Source organism: Syngnathus leptorhynchus, chromosome 20 (assembly GCF_054491065.1).
Source record: "Syngnathus leptorhynchus isolate UIUO chromosome 20, UIUO_Slep, whole genome shotgun sequence".
In the NCBI taxonomy this organism is placed as follows: Eukaryota; Metazoa; Chordata; class Actinopteri; order Syngnathiformes; family Syngnathidae; genus Syngnathus; species Syngnathus leptorhynchus.
The window spans coordinates 716,430-732,886 of record NC_141214.1 but is presented as its reverse complement, the minus strand read 5'-3'; the positions used below and the strand labels follow the sequence as shown (position 1 = coordinate 732,886).

Genomic DNA, 16,457 nt, shown 5'->3' with positions numbered 1-16,457 from the left:
ACAGTTGAATTCTTGTCAAATTACCACTAATCTACTGTAAGTGTAAATATGCATCCAATTTATACTGTAGTCACATCAACAATCATCCAACTGACACTTATGGAAGGAAGCGGTCATCGTGAATTGACTTTTAATTCAAACATGAAAGTACAAAATTGATCAAAGTAAGATTTCGAATATATTCAAGATGCTTCAATTTGTGAAATATTGCAATTTGAGTGTTAATAATGAATTGCCAAACAGCAGCAATAATAATAATAAAAAAAAGAAAATCGTCCAAAGCAATACTCAGACTGAGTTGCGCACAAATGGTCAGGTATAAAAAGTTGAGTGAAAAAGCATATGAAATAACTTAGGGTACTGCAGAACTTGACATCTGTTGTGTCAAAGTGATGCAAAATATATACATGACGAATTTGTAGCGCAAATGTTCAACCCCAACACACACAAACAACTCAAAAGTATCTCATTTCAATCGCAGCTAATATTGTAAGTGCTGATTCTCTTAAGTCAACATTTTAAAATACGGTAGGTACTAGTACGGTCGTAGCTTAAGGTGCAATTCATCCTTTTGGAAATAGTGTTCCATATTGATCGAAACATATTTAAGGCATTAAAGTTTCTTCGTGACCATATGCATGTTCTTGATAAATCTTTCATTTTAAAAGCACTTTCGCAACAGCTTTCATTGATGAAGGGAATGCATAGAATATGATTTCAGGGTACTTTGTCAGCAGCAACTTTCAAATGACTTTTTTTTTTTTTTGCCCTTTTCTAATCCATTTTGGAATTATAGTTTTGCGAGAGAATTCATCAATTCTAGGATTCACATTAAGTGCTGCAATGCTTGACATAAATAACATAGAATATAACATTCATCTTGTATTCAATACACTGTACATAGTCAAATATAGTGCAATGGTGTGCAATTGCAGGCAGATTTTGTCAGGACTCAATTGTAAGGTGTTTGTTTTAAACCAGACTGTAAATTGTGGAATTAACATACACTAATGACACTTTGTTTCGAGGCACCCTTTAGCAAATACCTTGAGACATGGCACAAGTTGTGTGCTTTCTTAGTGCATATCTATGTGGATGAATGAATTCCCCTTTTTGTGTGCGAAGCGCTGAATACAAATACTTGGGGATTGATGATACTTTGTTGTGTTTTGACTCGGTAAAATGTACACACAGTTACTTTTGGGTAGATTGTAGTTTGAAGGGCAAACATTGACTCCTGAGCCTTTTAAAAAGATGCAGTCAAATACATCGTATCGAGGCCTTGAACTTGAACTCAGACTGGCGCGTTGTTGTGTCGATATTGCACGCATTAGCATCAGCACTTGAAGACACTGACTTGTCCTGTGTAACTGTGCGACTGCTGCGAGAGATTTCATATTCGTCCGTTTCTTTTTTGACACGCACATGTGACAGTTTGTCTTCAGTTGAGCGGATTCTTTCATCGTCAGGAGCATTCCACTTCCTCGTTGTTCCGGGTATAGTCGTGGAAAAGGTGCTTGGCATCACAATTGGGAAGCGTTCAGGTAAATTCATCTTTTTCTTGGGTGGGTCTATTCCGGTGTAGTCTGAATCTGACCAGATGAGTTTCCGCTTCTAGAATTGAAAAAAAAAAAATGGGACAAATGCCACTATTAAAACTGTAATTTAGCCATGACTGAAATTCTGTTAAAATAACAATTATAGCACAACATAAAGTTTGGTCCTCACCTTAACTGGCATGCTGAGCTGATTTTGGCACCAGTGAGTTATTTGTTTGGGGGGGAAACTTTGGGCTAATGTGACCGTGGGATGAAGCGCCACCTGAGGGAACCATAGTTTGAGCATTCCCTCTATCTGCAACAAGTTGTGGAGATATCGCTCCCTTCAAAGAAAAATCAGTCACATTAAATGTCGAGCTGTGCCTCATAACATAATCGCAATTTGTTTAAGCTTACCCCATTTCCGGCCTCTGCAGAATTCCCAGAATCCTTTGCAGTCTATCCATGGCGACGCTTTGCTGGAAATTAGTTAAACCTGCCACAGGAAAAGAGAGGCACGTCAAGACAAGGAAACTCAATCAGTAATGAGAATCTGAATCAACTAATAGTCTTATTATATTTGGTAAATTAATAGATTTCGTTCATCCACTCTATGGAAAATGTGTTGCTCCTTTCTTGGCCACATGAGGGCAGTATGATACTAAACTCCGTAAACTACAGTAATACAGTATACCAGGAAAACGTTAGCGTAAAGAAATTCATGCCGATTTGTAGTGCGTCTCTCGGCATTTGTTATAGCTGGACTGCATACCTTTATTAAACCTGCCAGTTTTAAGGCCGTGAAGAAGCTCCATCAGAGGACAGATGAAGTTGTGCAAATCGATACACTAGAAAAGAGAAAAATATTGGTGATCATCCGCTCATCAGACAACAGCAATCCATCAAAAAGGTGCATTTAGCAAGTACTAACTTTCTGAGTGAAGGCGCGGTCTCCTGCTGAGGGTGATGCCGAATCACCAGCGGGGTCACCAGGAGAAAGGTGGTACTTTGTCCTCCCGCTAACATGTACAGCGTGGTGGGCCCTCTTGGACCTCGGGCACATCTGATCCAAACGAACTCGGAAACATCCCTCGTAGCCCGATAAGACCTTACAAGTCACCAAGTCCTCTTCTTCTGACAAAATTTCAGCTTCATCTTCAGTGAGCTCGCTTTCATTCAGAATGTCGTTGAAGGTGGATGGATGCAGGTCACAAGCTGGCCATTGAGAAGAACCACTCAATGGATTCATACCTGCAGAGTGAGAAAAGGTGAGGTAGAAAAGCCAAAAAAAGATTGAGTATATTGTTCGGGCACCACAGAAAATAGTGCAGATTGAGTATATTGTTCGGGCACCACAGAAAATAGTGCAGAACTGTACAAAATAGTATAAAACTGCTCGCATGTTTTTTCGAATGAGCATTCATTCTAAACGTCTACTGATTTGTCAACGATCAAATTAGAACTCAAGATTGAACTGTATTGTAATTCAGTACAGTTGAATACAATACAGTTGTGTTGAAGTATTTTTCTCTTATGTAATTCAAAACAAGCTAGAGCAGGTACAGCTGTAGGAGGCAGAGTAGGCAGGATTACTAAACGTTATGACATTTCTTTGCACGAGCCAATCGGTATAAATAACACGCCGCACCCACTCGACCAAAAAAAAAAAAAAAAAAAAAAGCCAAGAAACAAAAAGAATAAGAACATGCATGACATTTAACATTTGAAACATGACATGACGGTATAATTCTGCAAGTGGTCAAAATTATGGGACTGATAGGGAAAGAAATTGATTGATTTTTTTTGAAATCTTAATCATTCAAATCTATTGACTTTGGTGGTACCTATAGCGATCTAAATGTACAGTACAACGTTTAGCCAACATGTCTGCTTGCAATTACGAATGATTTCGTGAAGTAAATCTTCAAATAATATGACGCTTCTATACACGTGCCGCAAACTTTCAGTGTCACGTTCCTTGAGTCGTGGTACGGCGCAAGTGATTATTTTTTTTTTTTTTAGAACCTATTTTAGTGGGCATAAGATTGTTATAGACATATGCATCAAAAGATTGTCAGACAACATTGAGCACAACAATGTTGATTTGTTTGACAAAATGTGCAAACAAATCGACATCCAGCTTGAATTCTAAAAGGCGCGATTTGTGCAAAATCACACAGGCACGTATTTATTTGTCAACATAGAATGAAAAAATGATGACATTTGCATGCGTTTGTCAATTTGCCTTTAGAAATGATTATTTGGAAGTCTTACCTTGTAACAGCAGCAGTCGTTTACCGAAAATGTGGATATGAAATCTACCGATCAAGGCAAAGCTTGTTCCGAAACTTCTATGACAACTAAATCGATGTAAATTGTCGTAGCGAAATGACAGTACTGTACTGTACTGTACTGCACTGCACTGCACTGTACTGCAATGTCTTGTTAATAATCGCTGTTGCGTCTTCGGCAAGAACCCCGAGTACAACTCCAGCGACAGGGTATACACGTGCAGTCTGACTACACTACTCCGATTGGTTGGGGAATTCTTCGCTCTTATTTCATTGGTCGAAAGGCGGGACCAATCAGCAAGCCTCCGAGAGCTGATTGGCTGATTTCCCCCTGGCTGCACGTGTTGCGAGTGTGGACTCGTCACGTTGCAGCCATCACGAGGCACTAACCTGTGTCTGTTGACTTGCAAGCGGTGGTAACGATGTACACAGATTTCGTTACTCTACGTATTTGGGTGGAAGTTCAAGTATCTCTACGTTACTTGAGTAGTTATCTGGCTACTGGTTAACTCTATATGGTAATCTCAATCTATTAAAGCCCAGCTAAACACTTTCAGGCAATATTGCAACATTTGAGAGCTTTTTTCCAAGACAGTAAATGAAACCACCAGTGTGAGCTTTGATGAAAAACTTTTACTGCAACCAATGTTTCACTGACACAATAGATTTGACACAAAATATGGTTTTGGGTGGGACTACAGATTTCTTGATGAGAAAATATATCCCATTATTTCCATCTCTCTATTTAATGACACAAATCAATGTTTCCTTTTTCACCTTGCAGAATTTATTTACAACCATTGGACAGCCTATTTCATTATGAACCAAGCCAGGAATCCGTTCTGTTTGTCCTGGAGACGAAGGCGATTTTGCGGGCCATTTCAGTGTCGTAGATTCGTTTACAGTTCTCATAGTTCTTCCGCTGACGCTCTCTGCAGGGCTTCTCGTAGTAGCGCCTGCGCTTCACCGTCTCAATGATCCCATCCTGGTTCAGGACCCTGAAATATATTATTTCTCTTTGTCACAACTATACAATAAAAAGAAACTGTTGACGAGTTGACACATTCAATATGGCAGACGAGCTGACGTATCGATGGGCTGGGTCTAGTTCTGTTTTGCGCAGGCGCAGTTCCATGACATTGAGCCGAACGGTACTGTTGCTCGAGACCACCAAATAAACCGTGAATTCTTGCTCTGTAGGAAACTTTACCACATAGAAGTAGGATAGTATGAAAAATTGTACCTGTTGAGATGTTTGTATGCCGCATCAACGTTGCCATCTTGAACCATCACTGTCCGGGCAATGAAGCGAAGATGTCTTGCCATAATGATGTCGATGGTTACAAAAATGGTAGCCGTGCAGAAACAGTGATTCCTGGTTAAGTGTTCCGCTTGACTTTTCATCCCACTTTTGCGCCCTCTGCTGGTTTTGGTCGAGTAGCGTCAATGGTACAAGCGGTCAGAACTCCGCAATAATCTTTGAATAGTAGTAATTGGAGGTCTATCATTTTTGGATTTGATCATGATTTATTTGTCATTATTATTTTCGTATAAAGTATTGTTTGCGCGAAGCAACATGATTTTTCTTTGCTCCCCGTCTGGCAGATGTTTTCTTCCATCTCGTATTCAAATGTCTCACCTCGCTGATGCAGGGTGAAGCTGCAAAGCCTCGCTTGCTCTTCTTATTGGCTGGAGTTTCTTCACATCCAGGCGAGCTATTAGCCAATAGAAAAGAGACGCAGATGCAAGAAAGACGAGTGGAGTGGACAGATCCGACCTGGCTAACAGCGACACACACACACGAGCAGAGCAGAGCAGAGCAGAGTTCGTGCAGAAAGAAACAAATCGGCAAGATGGAGAAGAAAATCCCGGACTTTTCTGGAAAATGGAAAATGAAATCTTCAGAATATTTTGAGGAGCTTTTGAAAGCGCTGGGTGGGTAGACATTTTACGGACAATTCAAAGTGGTAGCCAAAAACTTTCTAGATCAGGTCGTGTTGCAGATTTGACTTTATCAAATGCATATTTATGAGTCTATTTAATTATATACATCCATCCAATCGCGCAGGGCACAATTGTATCACTTGTTTTGAGACAATGAGCCTTTTACAGTCGTGCTCCATAAACAACATTTCTTGAGAAAGCAAGATTTGTTGTGCATTGCTTAATGAGCAAACCAAATTAAATTCTACATTTTACATTCAGCTGCATGAAAACATTAAAGTGCATGTGCATTCTTACTAAATAAAAGGCCTAGGCTGCTTGAATGGCACGAGGGGTCAAAAGGGGGCCAACTAGTGGCATCCATTAAAAATCAAAAGGCAAACAAACAGTGGTGGAATGTTGGATTCATCTGAAGCAGGGTACTCCTCATGCGGATGTAATTAGAGTCAGCGTAAACGGAACTGAGACTCGACATGGGCCCCTGCAGCCAGTCAGCAGCTATGAGACAGACTCCCCTGCACGGCCCGGATCGCCCCCCCGAGCCAAATCTAATGCGGCATGTGAGTTCCCTTAATGGAATGAGCAGGATGGCGCTTTGAAAGTCAACAAATTGGAGCTTCTCAAGCAGTCATCCATTGCAAAGGATATGAACTTGTATGTATGATTTGTGAACGAATACTGCTCACTTGGATGTGTGAAGCTCATAAAAGTAAGTCATTAAGTGTTGACGAGAGCCAGTTCTTTTTTGGGTTTACACCCCTGTCAAAGCTGCAGCTCATAAATGCAACATCCTACTTCATTAACAGTCGCTTCTCGATGTGACTTGTCCTAAAATTGTTGCATGAAAAAATGCCAGCATTCAAATGCCATCTCCAGGATTATTATACGATGCTGTCTATGCTCTTCTGGATTGTTTGTTAGCATGATGCTATCTGAAGCCAAAGTTATGCCATTTGAGGCACCACTTTTTTTTTATGATCTGAATGTCTTTGTGCACAGGTGTGAATATGTTTGTGAGGAAAATTGCTGTGGCGGCAGCCTCAAGTCCTGCTGTGGAAATCAGCCAGCAAGGAGAGAGTCTATCTATCCAAACATCCACCAGCATCCGCACTACCCACGTCTCCTTCACCGTGGGTCAATCGTTCAACGAGACCACAGTGGACGGACGCCCCTGCACGGTATTTATTGTTCAGTATCAGAGCGCATATTCTTAGCGTAGTGGGAAATGGCCAATACTTGCGCAGAGGGGGAAGAAAAAAAACAAAACATATGGAAATCATTGTAGTGGATGTGTGACATTGCAGGGATCTGGTCTTCATTTAATCCTGGCTGGCTGGTGAAAGGATTAGCCTCTTGACTGACTGAATTGACTGTTCAGCCTAAAAACTTTTGTACGTTTGTGTTTTTCTGAAGAGTTTTCCTACATGGGATTCAGAGAGCAAAATCAGCTGTGAACAGACTTTACAGAAAGGCGAGGGACCCAAGACAGCCTGGACTCGAGAGCTGACTAATGACGGAGAACTGATACTGGTAAGCCATTTTAGTGATTGTTCAGCCTGGAGGTGCTGCATAGCTTCTCTGTTAAACTTTTTTTTTTTTTCTCTCCCCCCCTAGACGATGACTGCAGGGGATGTTGTCTGCACCAGAGTTTATGAAAGGGAATAAGGAAATTGCAAGGCAATATTGTCCCTTTGTGCCTTTTACGTATATAGTTCATATTTACTCACCTAACCCCCACATTTTCGGTGAGCTCAAGCTCCACCTGTAGAAATGATTTCCTATTGTCTGTCCTTCATGTTTTATTCAATGATGTAATCAATGAGAAATTTGCTTCTGATTCCAAATGATTAGACATGCAAAGTGGGGATGGACAATTATTTCCTGGATTGGCTATCGAGATGTTTAACAATCATTTCATTGTTATGATATAGTACTGTGATTCTTGATGTATCAAAAATTATACTTATTTTCCAAATCATTGTCACTGTTTGTTGGCCTTCAGCTCCACAATCAAATAGTCAACACCATGGACCATCAGACCAGTTGATGTGCCCAGAAAGTGAATTTTCCACTCCTCAGCTTCTCAAAATGAAGGTTTTGAACAGCCTCACTGTAGCGCAATCATTGTGTGAGGAAAAACCACAGCACTCCCGGGTGAACGGAAAGTTCTCCGCTGTTTGCTCAATAAAAAAAAAACATATTGAATGTGCCTTTATGACGCCTCTTGAATAAAGGCCGTTATCCTCCGAAGAGAATTTGAAACCATCCGGGTCGGGTCATTTTCCACACACAAAACTGCGTGCCAGTTCATTCCCCTAGCAGTGACGTCATGGGGTGGAGCACCATCGGCTTTGGAATGCTGCGGTTTCAAAGCCTGGACTTTTCAGTCAGGGCCATCCGAAACAATCACACATCATAAAGGACAGAGAGTTGCAGGAGTCGACTGACAAACAGAACTCAAATGAAGGCGATAAGCAAGACAAAGGACAACGTCCCATTCCATGCTTGATAAACGCAAAGGCTGCTTTGAACACTAATTGGACAGAAGGCCATTAGGCGCTACAGGAAACGAAACATGCCAGACAATTTCAAGGTGTCTGTGTGTCTGTCCATTCATCCAGAAGAATATTTGTGAGGTCACTGAGGTTGAACGAGAGCTCGCTCAGTTGGCGTAGAAATAAAATGCTGCTTTTGCTATACCGGAAGGAATGTTGGTTGTATCAACCTCCACTAGTTGACCTTTAACCCTCTAGAGGCTTAAGTCTTCAAAACATCGGTCATTGTTGGCAGTGAACTCATAGATTCTGTGTGTGTGTGTGTGTGTGGGGGGTTCTTCTCGTTTGGTCCAATCCGAGAGCCAAAGATCGAAAAGCTACGTGTTATTGGGTATATTTTCTGGCATGGAAAATGAGTACTTGGACGATGATCCAAGCGTGCAATCCGCTACATTGGATCTGTTGTCCTTGGTGACTGACCTAAATATACAAGGGTGGGTCTTCTCTACACATTGTTTGCACATTGCTTGGAAAGGCAAATGCCTTGGAAGATGAACAATGTTGCAAAGTAAAGCATTCAAGTAGGCCTATATGCAATGGACGGACTGACTGACTGACTGACTGACTGACTGACTGACTGACTGACTGACTCTATGGATATGTGCCTGAATCACAAGACAGCCCTCAAGCATGTAACTTGCAGGGGAATGATTGCAATGATTGTGCAGGAATAAAACGATGCAGTCAGTGATGGTGATTTTCTTCCACAAAGCTGTTGTGTTTACCCAATGAAAATATGAGAAACAAGTCCAACGTTACACCATTTCATGTTGTTATTGAAGATAGTGTTCAATAATGCATTCATGCAGATTTCTAAACTGAGATTGCATTTCATTTCATATTCGGGTGAATGCGTACAGCTCATTTAATATCCGTTTTCTCTGTCTGTCTGTCTGTCTGTCTGTCTGTCTGTCTGTCTGTCTGTCCCTGTGTCACTCTGTTTCACGTTATTAAATCCAAAAGCCTATCAAAGGCACAAGAGTGACATCTACCGTAAGTTATGTATATGGTGAAAAAAATATTGGACAAAAAAAACATTAAAATAGGTGATTTTGTTTTTTTATCGTAAACTTCTCGAATGTGTATTGGAATAATAATAATAATAATAATAATAATAATAATAATAATAATAATAATAACACTAATAACTCTTCCTCTGGATTGTTTTATTAACCGAGACAAAATAATTAAATAATTACGGGAGGGCGAAAAAAATCGTAAAATATACATAAAAAGCTCGAGTCTTTAATCAGCATAAAATGTCCACAAATGAACGGTTTAAAGAAAATGTTTGAAAACTGAATATATGGATGGGCGGAGACGCATCCGGTTGTCCGGTGTGTTTTTTTTGCGCCGCAGTGATCACATGACTATGACCTCGGCTCATGACTTCCTGCTTTGTTTGTTTTTTTGTCTCTACGGTAGGGAAGACTATCTATCCATCGGATACTTTGGGCTGGCCAAAAGGGGAATATCCACTAAAAGCATAAGTGAGTGCGTGTGTTCGGCGATGAGTACAAAATGCGAAGCCGATGAAATCCTAGCTAGCCTCACGCATGGCCTCTCTTTCCAAGAAGCTAATTGACGTTGACATTAGCAGCAAGTGGCGCTGACACCTTTGTGTTTTTTTGCCATCCATGATGTCGAAATACACCAGCTTTCCTGAGCCAATGGACGATCACAACCCTTTCCAGGTGAGTCAAAAGCTCCATTGAACAAACTTGGCACAAACATGGGTGGCGAGAAATAGTTGGCGTGTTGTCCCGCTCTCATCATGTGACACCGTGTGCTTTCTTTTCTTGACTCCGTGTGTCCTCCTCAACTTTGGCCAGAAATAATTGGGTTAGTGTTGTTGCGATTGAGATTTCTTCTTCTGCTGCTGCTGTTGTTGTTGTTGTCAGGATCCAGCAGTGACCCAACACAGCAGCAACACTGGCTACGCCACTTTGGACCTGTACAACCCATTTGAAGGCACGCCCGAGGTAATGTCACTTATTCTCGATGACAAAGCGATTCGAGGTGACAATCAATATTTAGCGTAAAGCTCGGTTTTATCTCCATTTCTGAAGCGCTCGCTGTACGGTCACGAGGGTGGTGCCTACGCCTGAGCCTAATGGCCACGTTTGTTGTGAAGCGCCTTTTTGTTTTTCCACGCTTTTGTATTTCAGGCTCCACCTCCATACGAAGCCACCTCTCCCTCTGCTCCACCCGGGCCCGCGCAGACCCCACCTAGCCGGACGACACCCACCGAGCCTCGTAACTATGGCTCGTATAAGAGCCACAACTCCCAGGTAGAATTGACCCACGGGCTTGTCAGAAAGCGACGTCTGTCGACGATGCCTTGTCTTTGATGGGTCAGACTGCGGTAAACGCTGCCACGACAGAGCTGATGAAAAAGCAAGAGGAGCTGGAGAGGAAAGCCCAGGAGCTGGAGAGGAGAGAGCGGGAGCTGCAGTCTCACACTTTGGGCCCCGGAGCCAGTGAGTTTGCCGGGACATTTGAAGAAAGCCTTTATGATTGGGGAAATGACCGTGGCTTCCCTCCATCTTTGTGCTGCTTCAGCTCGTCAGAATAACTGGCCTCCCCTACCTTCGTTCTGTCCCGTCGGCCCCTGCTTCTACCAGGACATCAATGTGGAGATTAGCCAGCGCTTCCAGCGAACGGTCACCAGCATGTATTACTTTTGGTTGTGTGAGTTTGAAATGATTTTCACCTCTCAGTCATGTCGTGAGCAAAAATCCAAAGTTGCCACAATATTCTGTGTCTGTCGTTGTCTGCGTGCAGTCGGCACGGGAACTCTGCTCTTTAACCTGATCTCCTCACTGGCCATGTTCTGCATGGACACTTCGGTCGGCGTCGGTCTGGGTCTCGCCATTCTCTGGGCGCTTCTCTTCACGCCGTGCTCCTTCGTCTGCTGGTATCGGCCCGCGTACAAAGCCTTCAGGTATTGATTTATCTTGGGCCAAAATGGATGACTCTTTCAATTCCCTCGTCATTCTTCAACCGTTACTTTGCCTGTTCCCTCTAGGAGTGACAGCTCCTTCAACTTCTTTATTTTCTTTTTTGTTTTCTTTGCCCAAGTCATTGTTTACGTCATCATGACCATTGGCATCCCTGGATGGGGCTTCAGGTAAGTAGGGCGATTGAGTGACTGGCCTTCAATGAAAAAGAAAAGTCCATCCTATTCCGATATGCTAAATGTCGTCGTCGTCGTGCCTTTCAGTGGATGGATTGTGAGCTTGACTGCTCTCAAGACAAGCGTCGCCGTGGGTGCCATTACCATGATGAACGCCATCCTATTTACCGCTCAGGCCGCCATTGGGGTGGTCATGCTGAAGAAGGTGATTGTTGAAAAATGCTCAGCTCCTTGTCATCAGAAGAAGAAATCAATGAAGAAAGTGCGGCCGATGATGTACGGTCTTTCCCCGTTCAGGTTCACGGTCTTTACAGGCAGACCGATGCCAGTTTCCAAAAGGCCCAGGCGGAATTTGCCACTGGAGTCATGTCCAACCAGGCCGTCCGCCAAGCTGCCGCCACCGCCGCTACCAACGCCGCTCAAGGGGCCTTCGCCGCACCCCGCTGATCACGAGGGACCTTCAGGGAAGGATTGATCGTGGTGAACCGGAGTCCCTGTAATTACCCCAAGGACAAGTGCACCACACTGTGGGCTTATGTGATACGTGTATAAATGGGCGTTTGTGTTTATTAACAAGTCAACATTTATTCCTTCATGCAGTTTCATTGCTAAGCTGTATGAACGTTTGATTTATTGCAGTGAAGAAGCCTTTCAAGACAAGACTGCCAGATCCATCACACTTGAGACATGCTCAAATGTTTACATTGAAACATCCTAATGGAGCAAATGTTGCTTTTTTGGTTGTATAAAACTAACAATTATGCTTATGTATGTTGCAGCCAAAAACTCTCACACACTGTAAGAAATTGTGTTTGATGTCACACCGTCTTCTGACTCGTCTTTGTTTGAATACTGATGTGCAAGAATAACCGAATTGACTGCGGTCATTGAAGGACATTGGTGATAAATAATGTTCAATCGAGACGGATGCTTTGGATCCGTTCTTACCCACTTTTCCTTTTCACTGTCCTTTTATTATTTATGAACCAATATAGCGGTGCAAAAGAATAGAAATGTTAAGACTTGTTTTCTGCTCTGGTATGCCAAGACGTTGTGTCATGATTGTCATTTCTTTTCTTGTAAGAATGTTAAGAATTGTTTGATAAAACAATGACACGGCAAGTCTCTTTGGCGTCACCTGTCGCACTTGCTACCGTGACAACTTGCTTTTTGTTTTTAGGCAGCTGCTTTTGACATTGATCGTACAGCCGAGCCTAAAAACAAAACGATCACTTTCTTTGGAACTATTTATACGCGTCCATCACACATGGTGTGACGCGCGTGGCTCGTCGCACGTTGCGTTGTTTGCTATTCTAAGGACGCGCACGCGCATGTTTGGGCGGGCGCTTGCTTGCTTGCTTCTACGGTAACATGGCGGAGGCCGCCGCGGCAACAGTTCAGCACCGGTTCTTCTGTCACTGCTGTAAGCGTGAAACGCAACCCCTTCTCCCGGTAAGTGATTTGGAGTTGCCGGCACGACACGACATGCGTTGATTCAGACACACTTGAATCGGCATCACACTTTGTGATTGGCGGGGTGGTCGATCAGACAACGACACCATTCTGGAGTAAGTGAAAGTCGTCCAGATATCTTGAATTGAAGCGTCCGTCCATCTTTGTGCTTGCTGCTATGTTCTTCCATCCACAAGCGTAAACCTAAAAGTCTTATTTGGGTGCTTGACACGCGTGTCCATATTTAGACGGCAGTTCTGGCGTCTCGCCTTGCGTGTGTGTGTGTGTGTGTGTGTGTGTGTGTGTGTGTGTGTGTGTGTGTGTGTGTGTGTGTGTGTGTGTGTGTGTGTGTGTGTGTGTGTGTGTGTGTGTGTGTGTGTGTGTGTGTGTGTGTGTGTGTGTGTGTGTGTGTGTGTGTGTGTGCGTGCGTGCGTGCGTGTGTGTGTGGGGGCGGGCTGCGCGGTGTTATGATGTGTCGCCAACATGCGATTTGACGCACAAACAGACTTAAAAAGTGACACCGTTGTTGCATTGAATCGGAGCGACATTGAGAAAGTTGACCATTGGTTTGATTTGTGCTATAGGGGCGGGCGGCCGTTTCTCGCAACAGACGCTCGCTCACTTCCTATTCTGAGATCATGACGTGCTTGCATAAACAGGACCACTTGTACAACGTACAGATCAGATACAAGAGCTGCTTTTAAAAATGAAAGGGGTGGTTTATTGAGTGAGCTGAATTGCTGCTGCCTTGTGCCGTGTTGCAGCGATGCATTGAAAATGGCTTTTGAATGCTGAGATGTTACTGCTGCCTTAATACGAGAAATGAGGAGTATAATGATGCTTATTAGCATATCCAGCAACCCCCTGACACCTTGCAAATATCCCCCTCGGGAGCTGTGAACAGCAGATGGATGACATCAGCGCCTTTTAATCGGGTGCAATCACAATATGCTGATATTGCCATGACATCATTGCTGCATCATCGCTTCCTCAATGAGCCGGGGCTTTGAAAATGTTGTTTTGGACAAACAAGTAGTCACTCGCACGATGCGGTTTGTTCTTTTTCTTTCTTCTGTCACCGATGACACAATCATGACCAAGTTATTGTCGCTCCCGGTGATGTCCACCGGAGAGCAGTAAAACCCCTTTTTGACCCGTCGTCTAATTCTTTGTTTTGTTTAGTTTGACACTATTAAACATCTTGGCACCTCTATACTATTATTTTTCTGGGAGTATCAGAAAGAACTACATTTGTAGGAAAAAAATAGAATATTAGGTTGATACACCTAGCGCATGAAATCAAGGTGATGCAGTTCTGTTCTCCACTCGCCAATGAAGTATGTTCTTTTCTTTTCAAGGATTTTGTCTGCCCCGGGTGCAAGTCTGACTTTATTGAGGAGGTGGAACACGACTCCAGGTATAGGACAGTTGTAGTTCCTGTTTGAAACGTTCCCCCGACCGAAGCTGCTTTTTGTTCAGACTCTTGGAGAGCAGCGCACCAGAGAGCAGCGAAGACTCCAACTCGTTATTCTCCGAAGTAATCCTTTGACAATGAACATTTTGAAATATGACTGGAAAAAAATGCCTCACAGTTTGCATCTGTCCAAGCTATGGCAGCTGTTGTTTATGGAGCGCTCGGCTCTGCTGTCGCACCCGCCGTCGTCGGAGTCAGAGCAGGATGACGGCGAGACGTTGCTTAGCGCTCAAAGTCATCTTCCTTTAGTGACACCGGGCAATGCTGAGGTCAGAGAGCTACACTTTCTGTCCCAGCCTGGAGAGGAGAGGTCACCCCGACCTGAGCAGAGACCTCAAGTGGAAGGGTGCGTGTCTCGTGATCACAATCAATCATTTGGAATATAAATATTGGTGCGTGATCATTTTTTGGCCTACTCAAGGATCGTGCAGCACTTCTTGGCCGACCTGTTTACAACCAATGGAAACCCCAGCGCTGCGCCAGCTGCATTGTAATCCGCCATTTAATCCTTTTCTGATTTCATCTCCCAAGACGGGCGATCAAATGTTCTTTTTACGTTCCGTTTGGCTCTCAGATCGAGCATGCTGCAACTGTACTCAAACCCGGCAGATTACGCGTGGGGTCAGGGAGGCCTGGATACAGTCATTACAGAGGTCAGATCATAGTTTGGATTTCCGTGTCATGATGTGTTTGAAGGGCTCACAAAAGGTTACCAAAAGGAATACAACAGGATTGACCATGAAAGCAACTGATTGATTGCAAGTACAGCTAAATTGCAAACCTTTGTTTTCATCTCAGTTGTTAGGACAGTTGGAGAACACGGGTCCACCCCCTGCCGAAAAGAACGTGATCTCATCCTTGCCGACGGTTTGCATTTCTCAAGAGCAAACAGGTGGGAATCCTATTATGGCATTGCTATTTACTCAGACCAAAAAACGTTTTTCCTCTTCCCAGTTTCCCTTACTGACCATTTATAGAATCTATCTTTTTCAAACATTTCTACTATCGATTTAAAAACATGATGACTGCTATTTTCCAACCTTATTGTCTTGAAGAAAAGCACTTGCTTACTTTGTGTTGCTCTTTCAAAGACCGCAGACTGGAGTGTACAATTTGCAAGGAGGAGTATTCATCAGGGGAATGGGTCCGCAAGCTACCGTGCCTCCATTACTTCCACAGTGACTGTATAGTGCCTTGGCTGCAACTGGTAAGGATCTTGACTGCCTTGGCTCTTAAAGGCTCAAGGAATTTTTTTTTTTTACTGCCACTTGCACTCATAAAACGGGTTTCCAAATGGTATCACAAGGAAAAGAATCTGCACCACCCCAAAAATGAACATGTATTGTGCTGATTGTTTTCCTTCTTCCAGCACGATACGTGTCCAGTGTGCCGAAAAAGCCTCGACGGTGTCGACAACAGCCTCCTCCTGCACGCGTCACAATCTCCAGAGGGTCGCGCCATTAAGACGGAGCAACACGGCAGGCGGGCCATCTGAGTGATGGTCATTATCATCATTTGCAGCGTGAACTGTCGCTTCATTTGCACATTTTAGCCGAGGATCAGCCCCCCACCACCGCACTAAATCACTCAGCAGAGCAGTAAGCTGACAAGACCACAAGGCTACCACATTGTATGCTGCTTTCCTCAATGGCTGATTCTGATGTGCGGAACTTGTCACCACCAGCTGACCGAATTCCTTGGGAAATAATACTTTTCAATGAAGACTGTTTTGAAGACAGTGACCTCATTTCTCCACTTGAATGTGCGTCACACTCCTTGGTTAAACTGTGATTAAAGTTGATCACTGTGATCCTCATTTGTCTGTATGTTTCCCCCTCTCGACATACATTTATTGATGATTTATACTTGGTGATTCAATCATTTGCGGGCCTTAAAAAGTAAAGGGTGCCGCTCATTATGGAGGACACTGTATCTGCACCCAATAATAGTCTCCATTTAAAACATGAAGGAAGACTTCATTTGTCATATTTTGAATTCAATGATATGATTCTCCTGTGATAGTTCAAGTCAGTGTCAAATTAAGACTTCCAAAGAGAATAACATATG

At 43.3% G+C, this 16,457-nt stretch overlaps 5 protein-coding genes across 7 annotated transcripts; 3 read left to right on the top strand and 2 right to left on the bottom strand.

The window, feature by feature from the left end:
* Positions 1-113: 113 nt before the first annotated feature.
* On the bottom strand, positions 114-4,074 carry ciarta (circadian associated repressor of transcription a). Its single transcript, XM_085901479.1, has 6 exons — positions 3,813-4,074; positions 2,470-2,789; positions 2,311-2,386; positions 1,956-2,034; positions 1,729-1,882; positions 114-1,614 (listed from the first exon to the last, which is right to left on the bottom strand). Exons 2-6 carry the CDS (start codon positions 2,785-2,787, stop codon positions 1,261-1,263), a joined length of 981 nt encoding a protein of 326 aa, XP_085757605.1. The 5' UTR covers positions 2,788-2,789; positions 3,813-4,074; the 3' UTR covers positions 114-1,260.
* Positions 4,075-4,442: 368 nt separating this feature from the next.
* Positions 4,443-5,232, bottom strand: mrps21 (mitochondrial ribosomal protein S21). Its single transcript, XM_085901386.1, has 2 exons — positions 5,073-5,232; positions 4,443-4,827 (listed from the first exon to the last, which is right to left on the bottom strand). The coding sequence occupies exons 1-2, from the start codon at positions 5,153-5,155 to the stop codon at positions 4,647-4,649; spliced, it is 264 nt and encodes an 87-aa protein (XP_085757512.1). The 5' UTR covers positions 5,156-5,232; the 3' UTR covers positions 4,443-4,646.
* Positions 5,233-5,577: 345 nt separating this feature from the next.
* Positions 5,578-7,978, top strand: crabp2b (cellular retinoic acid binding protein 2, b). Its single transcript, XM_085901385.1, has 4 exons — positions 5,578-5,764; positions 6,773-6,951; positions 7,187-7,303; positions 7,388-7,978. Exons 1-4 carry the CDS (start codon positions 5,683-5,685, stop codon positions 7,436-7,438), a joined length of 429 nt encoding a protein of 142 aa, XP_085757511.1. The 5' UTR covers positions 5,578-5,682; the 3' UTR covers positions 7,439-7,978.
* Positions 7,979-9,666: 1,688 nt separating this feature from the next.
* Positions 9,667-12,586, top strand: scamp3 (secretory carrier membrane protein 3). 3 transcript variants are annotated; one of them, XM_085901289.1, is made up of 10 exons: positions 9,667-9,818; positions 9,986-10,022; positions 10,230-10,310; positions 10,497-10,619; positions 10,688-10,808; positions 10,891-11,019; positions 11,113-11,272; positions 11,357-11,458; positions 11,552-11,669; positions 11,762-12,586. In XM_085901289.1, the coding sequence occupies exons 2-10, from the start codon at positions 9,999-10,001 to the stop codon at positions 11,909-11,911; spliced, it is 1,008 nt and encodes a 335-aa protein (XP_085757415.1). In that variant the 5' UTR covers positions 9,667-9,818; positions 9,986-9,998; the 3' UTR covers positions 11,912-12,586. The 3 variants fall into 3 exon arrangements, with proteins under 3 accessions (XP_085757415.1, XP_085757414.1, XP_085757413.1); XM_085901288.1 differs by having other exon boundaries at positions 9,906-10,022; XM_085901287.1 differs by having other exon boundaries at positions 9,903-10,022.
* Positions 12,587-12,771: 185 nt separating this feature from the next.
* On the top strand, positions 12,772-16,194 carry LOC147040653 (E3 ubiquitin-protein ligase RNF115-like). The gene is made up of 9 exons (XM_085901291.1): positions 12,772-12,916; positions 14,275-14,333; positions 14,396-14,453; positions 14,525-14,736; positions 14,812-14,880; positions 14,965-15,043; positions 15,189-15,282; positions 15,482-15,597; positions 15,760-16,194. The coding sequence occupies exons 1-9, from the start codon at positions 12,836-12,838 to the stop codon at positions 15,883-15,885; spliced, it is 894 nt and encodes a 297-aa protein (XP_085757417.1). The 5' UTR covers positions 12,772-12,835; the 3' UTR covers positions 15,886-16,194.
* The last annotated feature ends 263 nt before the right edge of the window (positions 16,195-16,457 follow it).

What these genes read in the sequence shown, in the direction of transcription:
- ciarta (XM_085901479.1), bottom strand. Translation starts at nt 2,787, where the DNA reads ATGAATCCATTGAGTGGTTCTTCTCAATGGCCAGCTTGTGACCTGCAT. An exon ending in CTGCAGAGGCCGGAAATGGG is followed by an intron (nt 1,883 to 1,955) that starts GTAAGCTTAAAC and finishes TTTTCTTTGAAG; the next exon opens with GGAGCGATATCTCCACAACT. An exon ending in AGCTCAGCATGCCAGTTAAG is followed by an intron (nt 1,615 to 1,728) that starts GTGAGGACCAAA and finishes TTTCAATTCTAG; the next exon opens with AAGCGGAAACTCATCTGGTC.
- mrps21 (XM_085901386.1), bottom strand. Translation starts at nt 5,155, where the DNA reads ATGGCAAGACATCTTCGCTTCATTGCCCGGACAGTGATGGTTCAAGAT. An exon ending in GCATACAAACATCTCAACAG is followed by an intron (nt 4,828 to 5,072) that starts GTACAATTTTTC and finishes AATATATTTCAG; the next exon opens with GGTCCTGAACCAGGATGGGA.
- crabp2b (XM_085901385.1), top strand. Translation starts at nt 5,683, where the DNA reads ATGGAGAAGAAAATCCCGGACTTTTCTGGAAAATGGAAAATGAAATCT. An exon ending in GGAGCTTTTGAAAGCGCTGG is followed by an intron (nt 5,765 to 6,772) that starts GTGGGTAGACAT and finishes CTTTGTGCACAG; the next exon opens with GTGTGAATATGTTTGTGAGG. An exon ending in ATGACGGAGAACTGATACTG is followed by an intron (nt 7,304 to 7,387) that starts GTAAGCCATTTT and finishes CTCCCCCCCTAG; the next exon opens with ACGATGACTGCAGGGGATGT.
- scamp3 (XM_085901288.1), top strand. Translation starts at nt 9,966, where the DNA reads ATGATGTCGAAATACACCAGCTTTCCTGAGCCAATGGACGATCACAAC. An exon ending in ACGATCACAACCCTTTCCAG is followed by an intron (nt 10,023 to 10,229) that starts GTGAGTCAAAAG and finishes TGTTGTTGTCAG; the next exon opens with GATCCAGCAGTGACCCAACA. An exon ending in CATGTATTACTTTTGGTTGT is followed by an intron (nt 11,020 to 11,112) that starts GTGAGTTTGAAA and finishes GTCTGCGTGCAG; the next exon opens with TCGGCACGGGAACTCTGCTC.
- LOC147040653 (XM_085901291.1), top strand. Translation starts at nt 12,836, where the DNA reads ATGGCGGAGGCCGCCGCGGCAACAGTTCAGCACCGGTTCTTCTGTCAC. An exon ending in AAACGCAACCCCTTCTCCCG is followed by an intron (nt 12,917 to 14,274) that starts GTAAGTGATTTG and finishes TTTCTTTTCAAG; the next exon opens with GATTTTGTCTGCCCCGGGTG. An exon ending in CATTTCTCAAGAGCAAACAG is followed by an intron (nt 15,283 to 15,481) that starts GTGGGAATCCTA and finishes GCTCTTTCAAAG; the next exon opens with ACCGCAGACTGGAGTGTACA.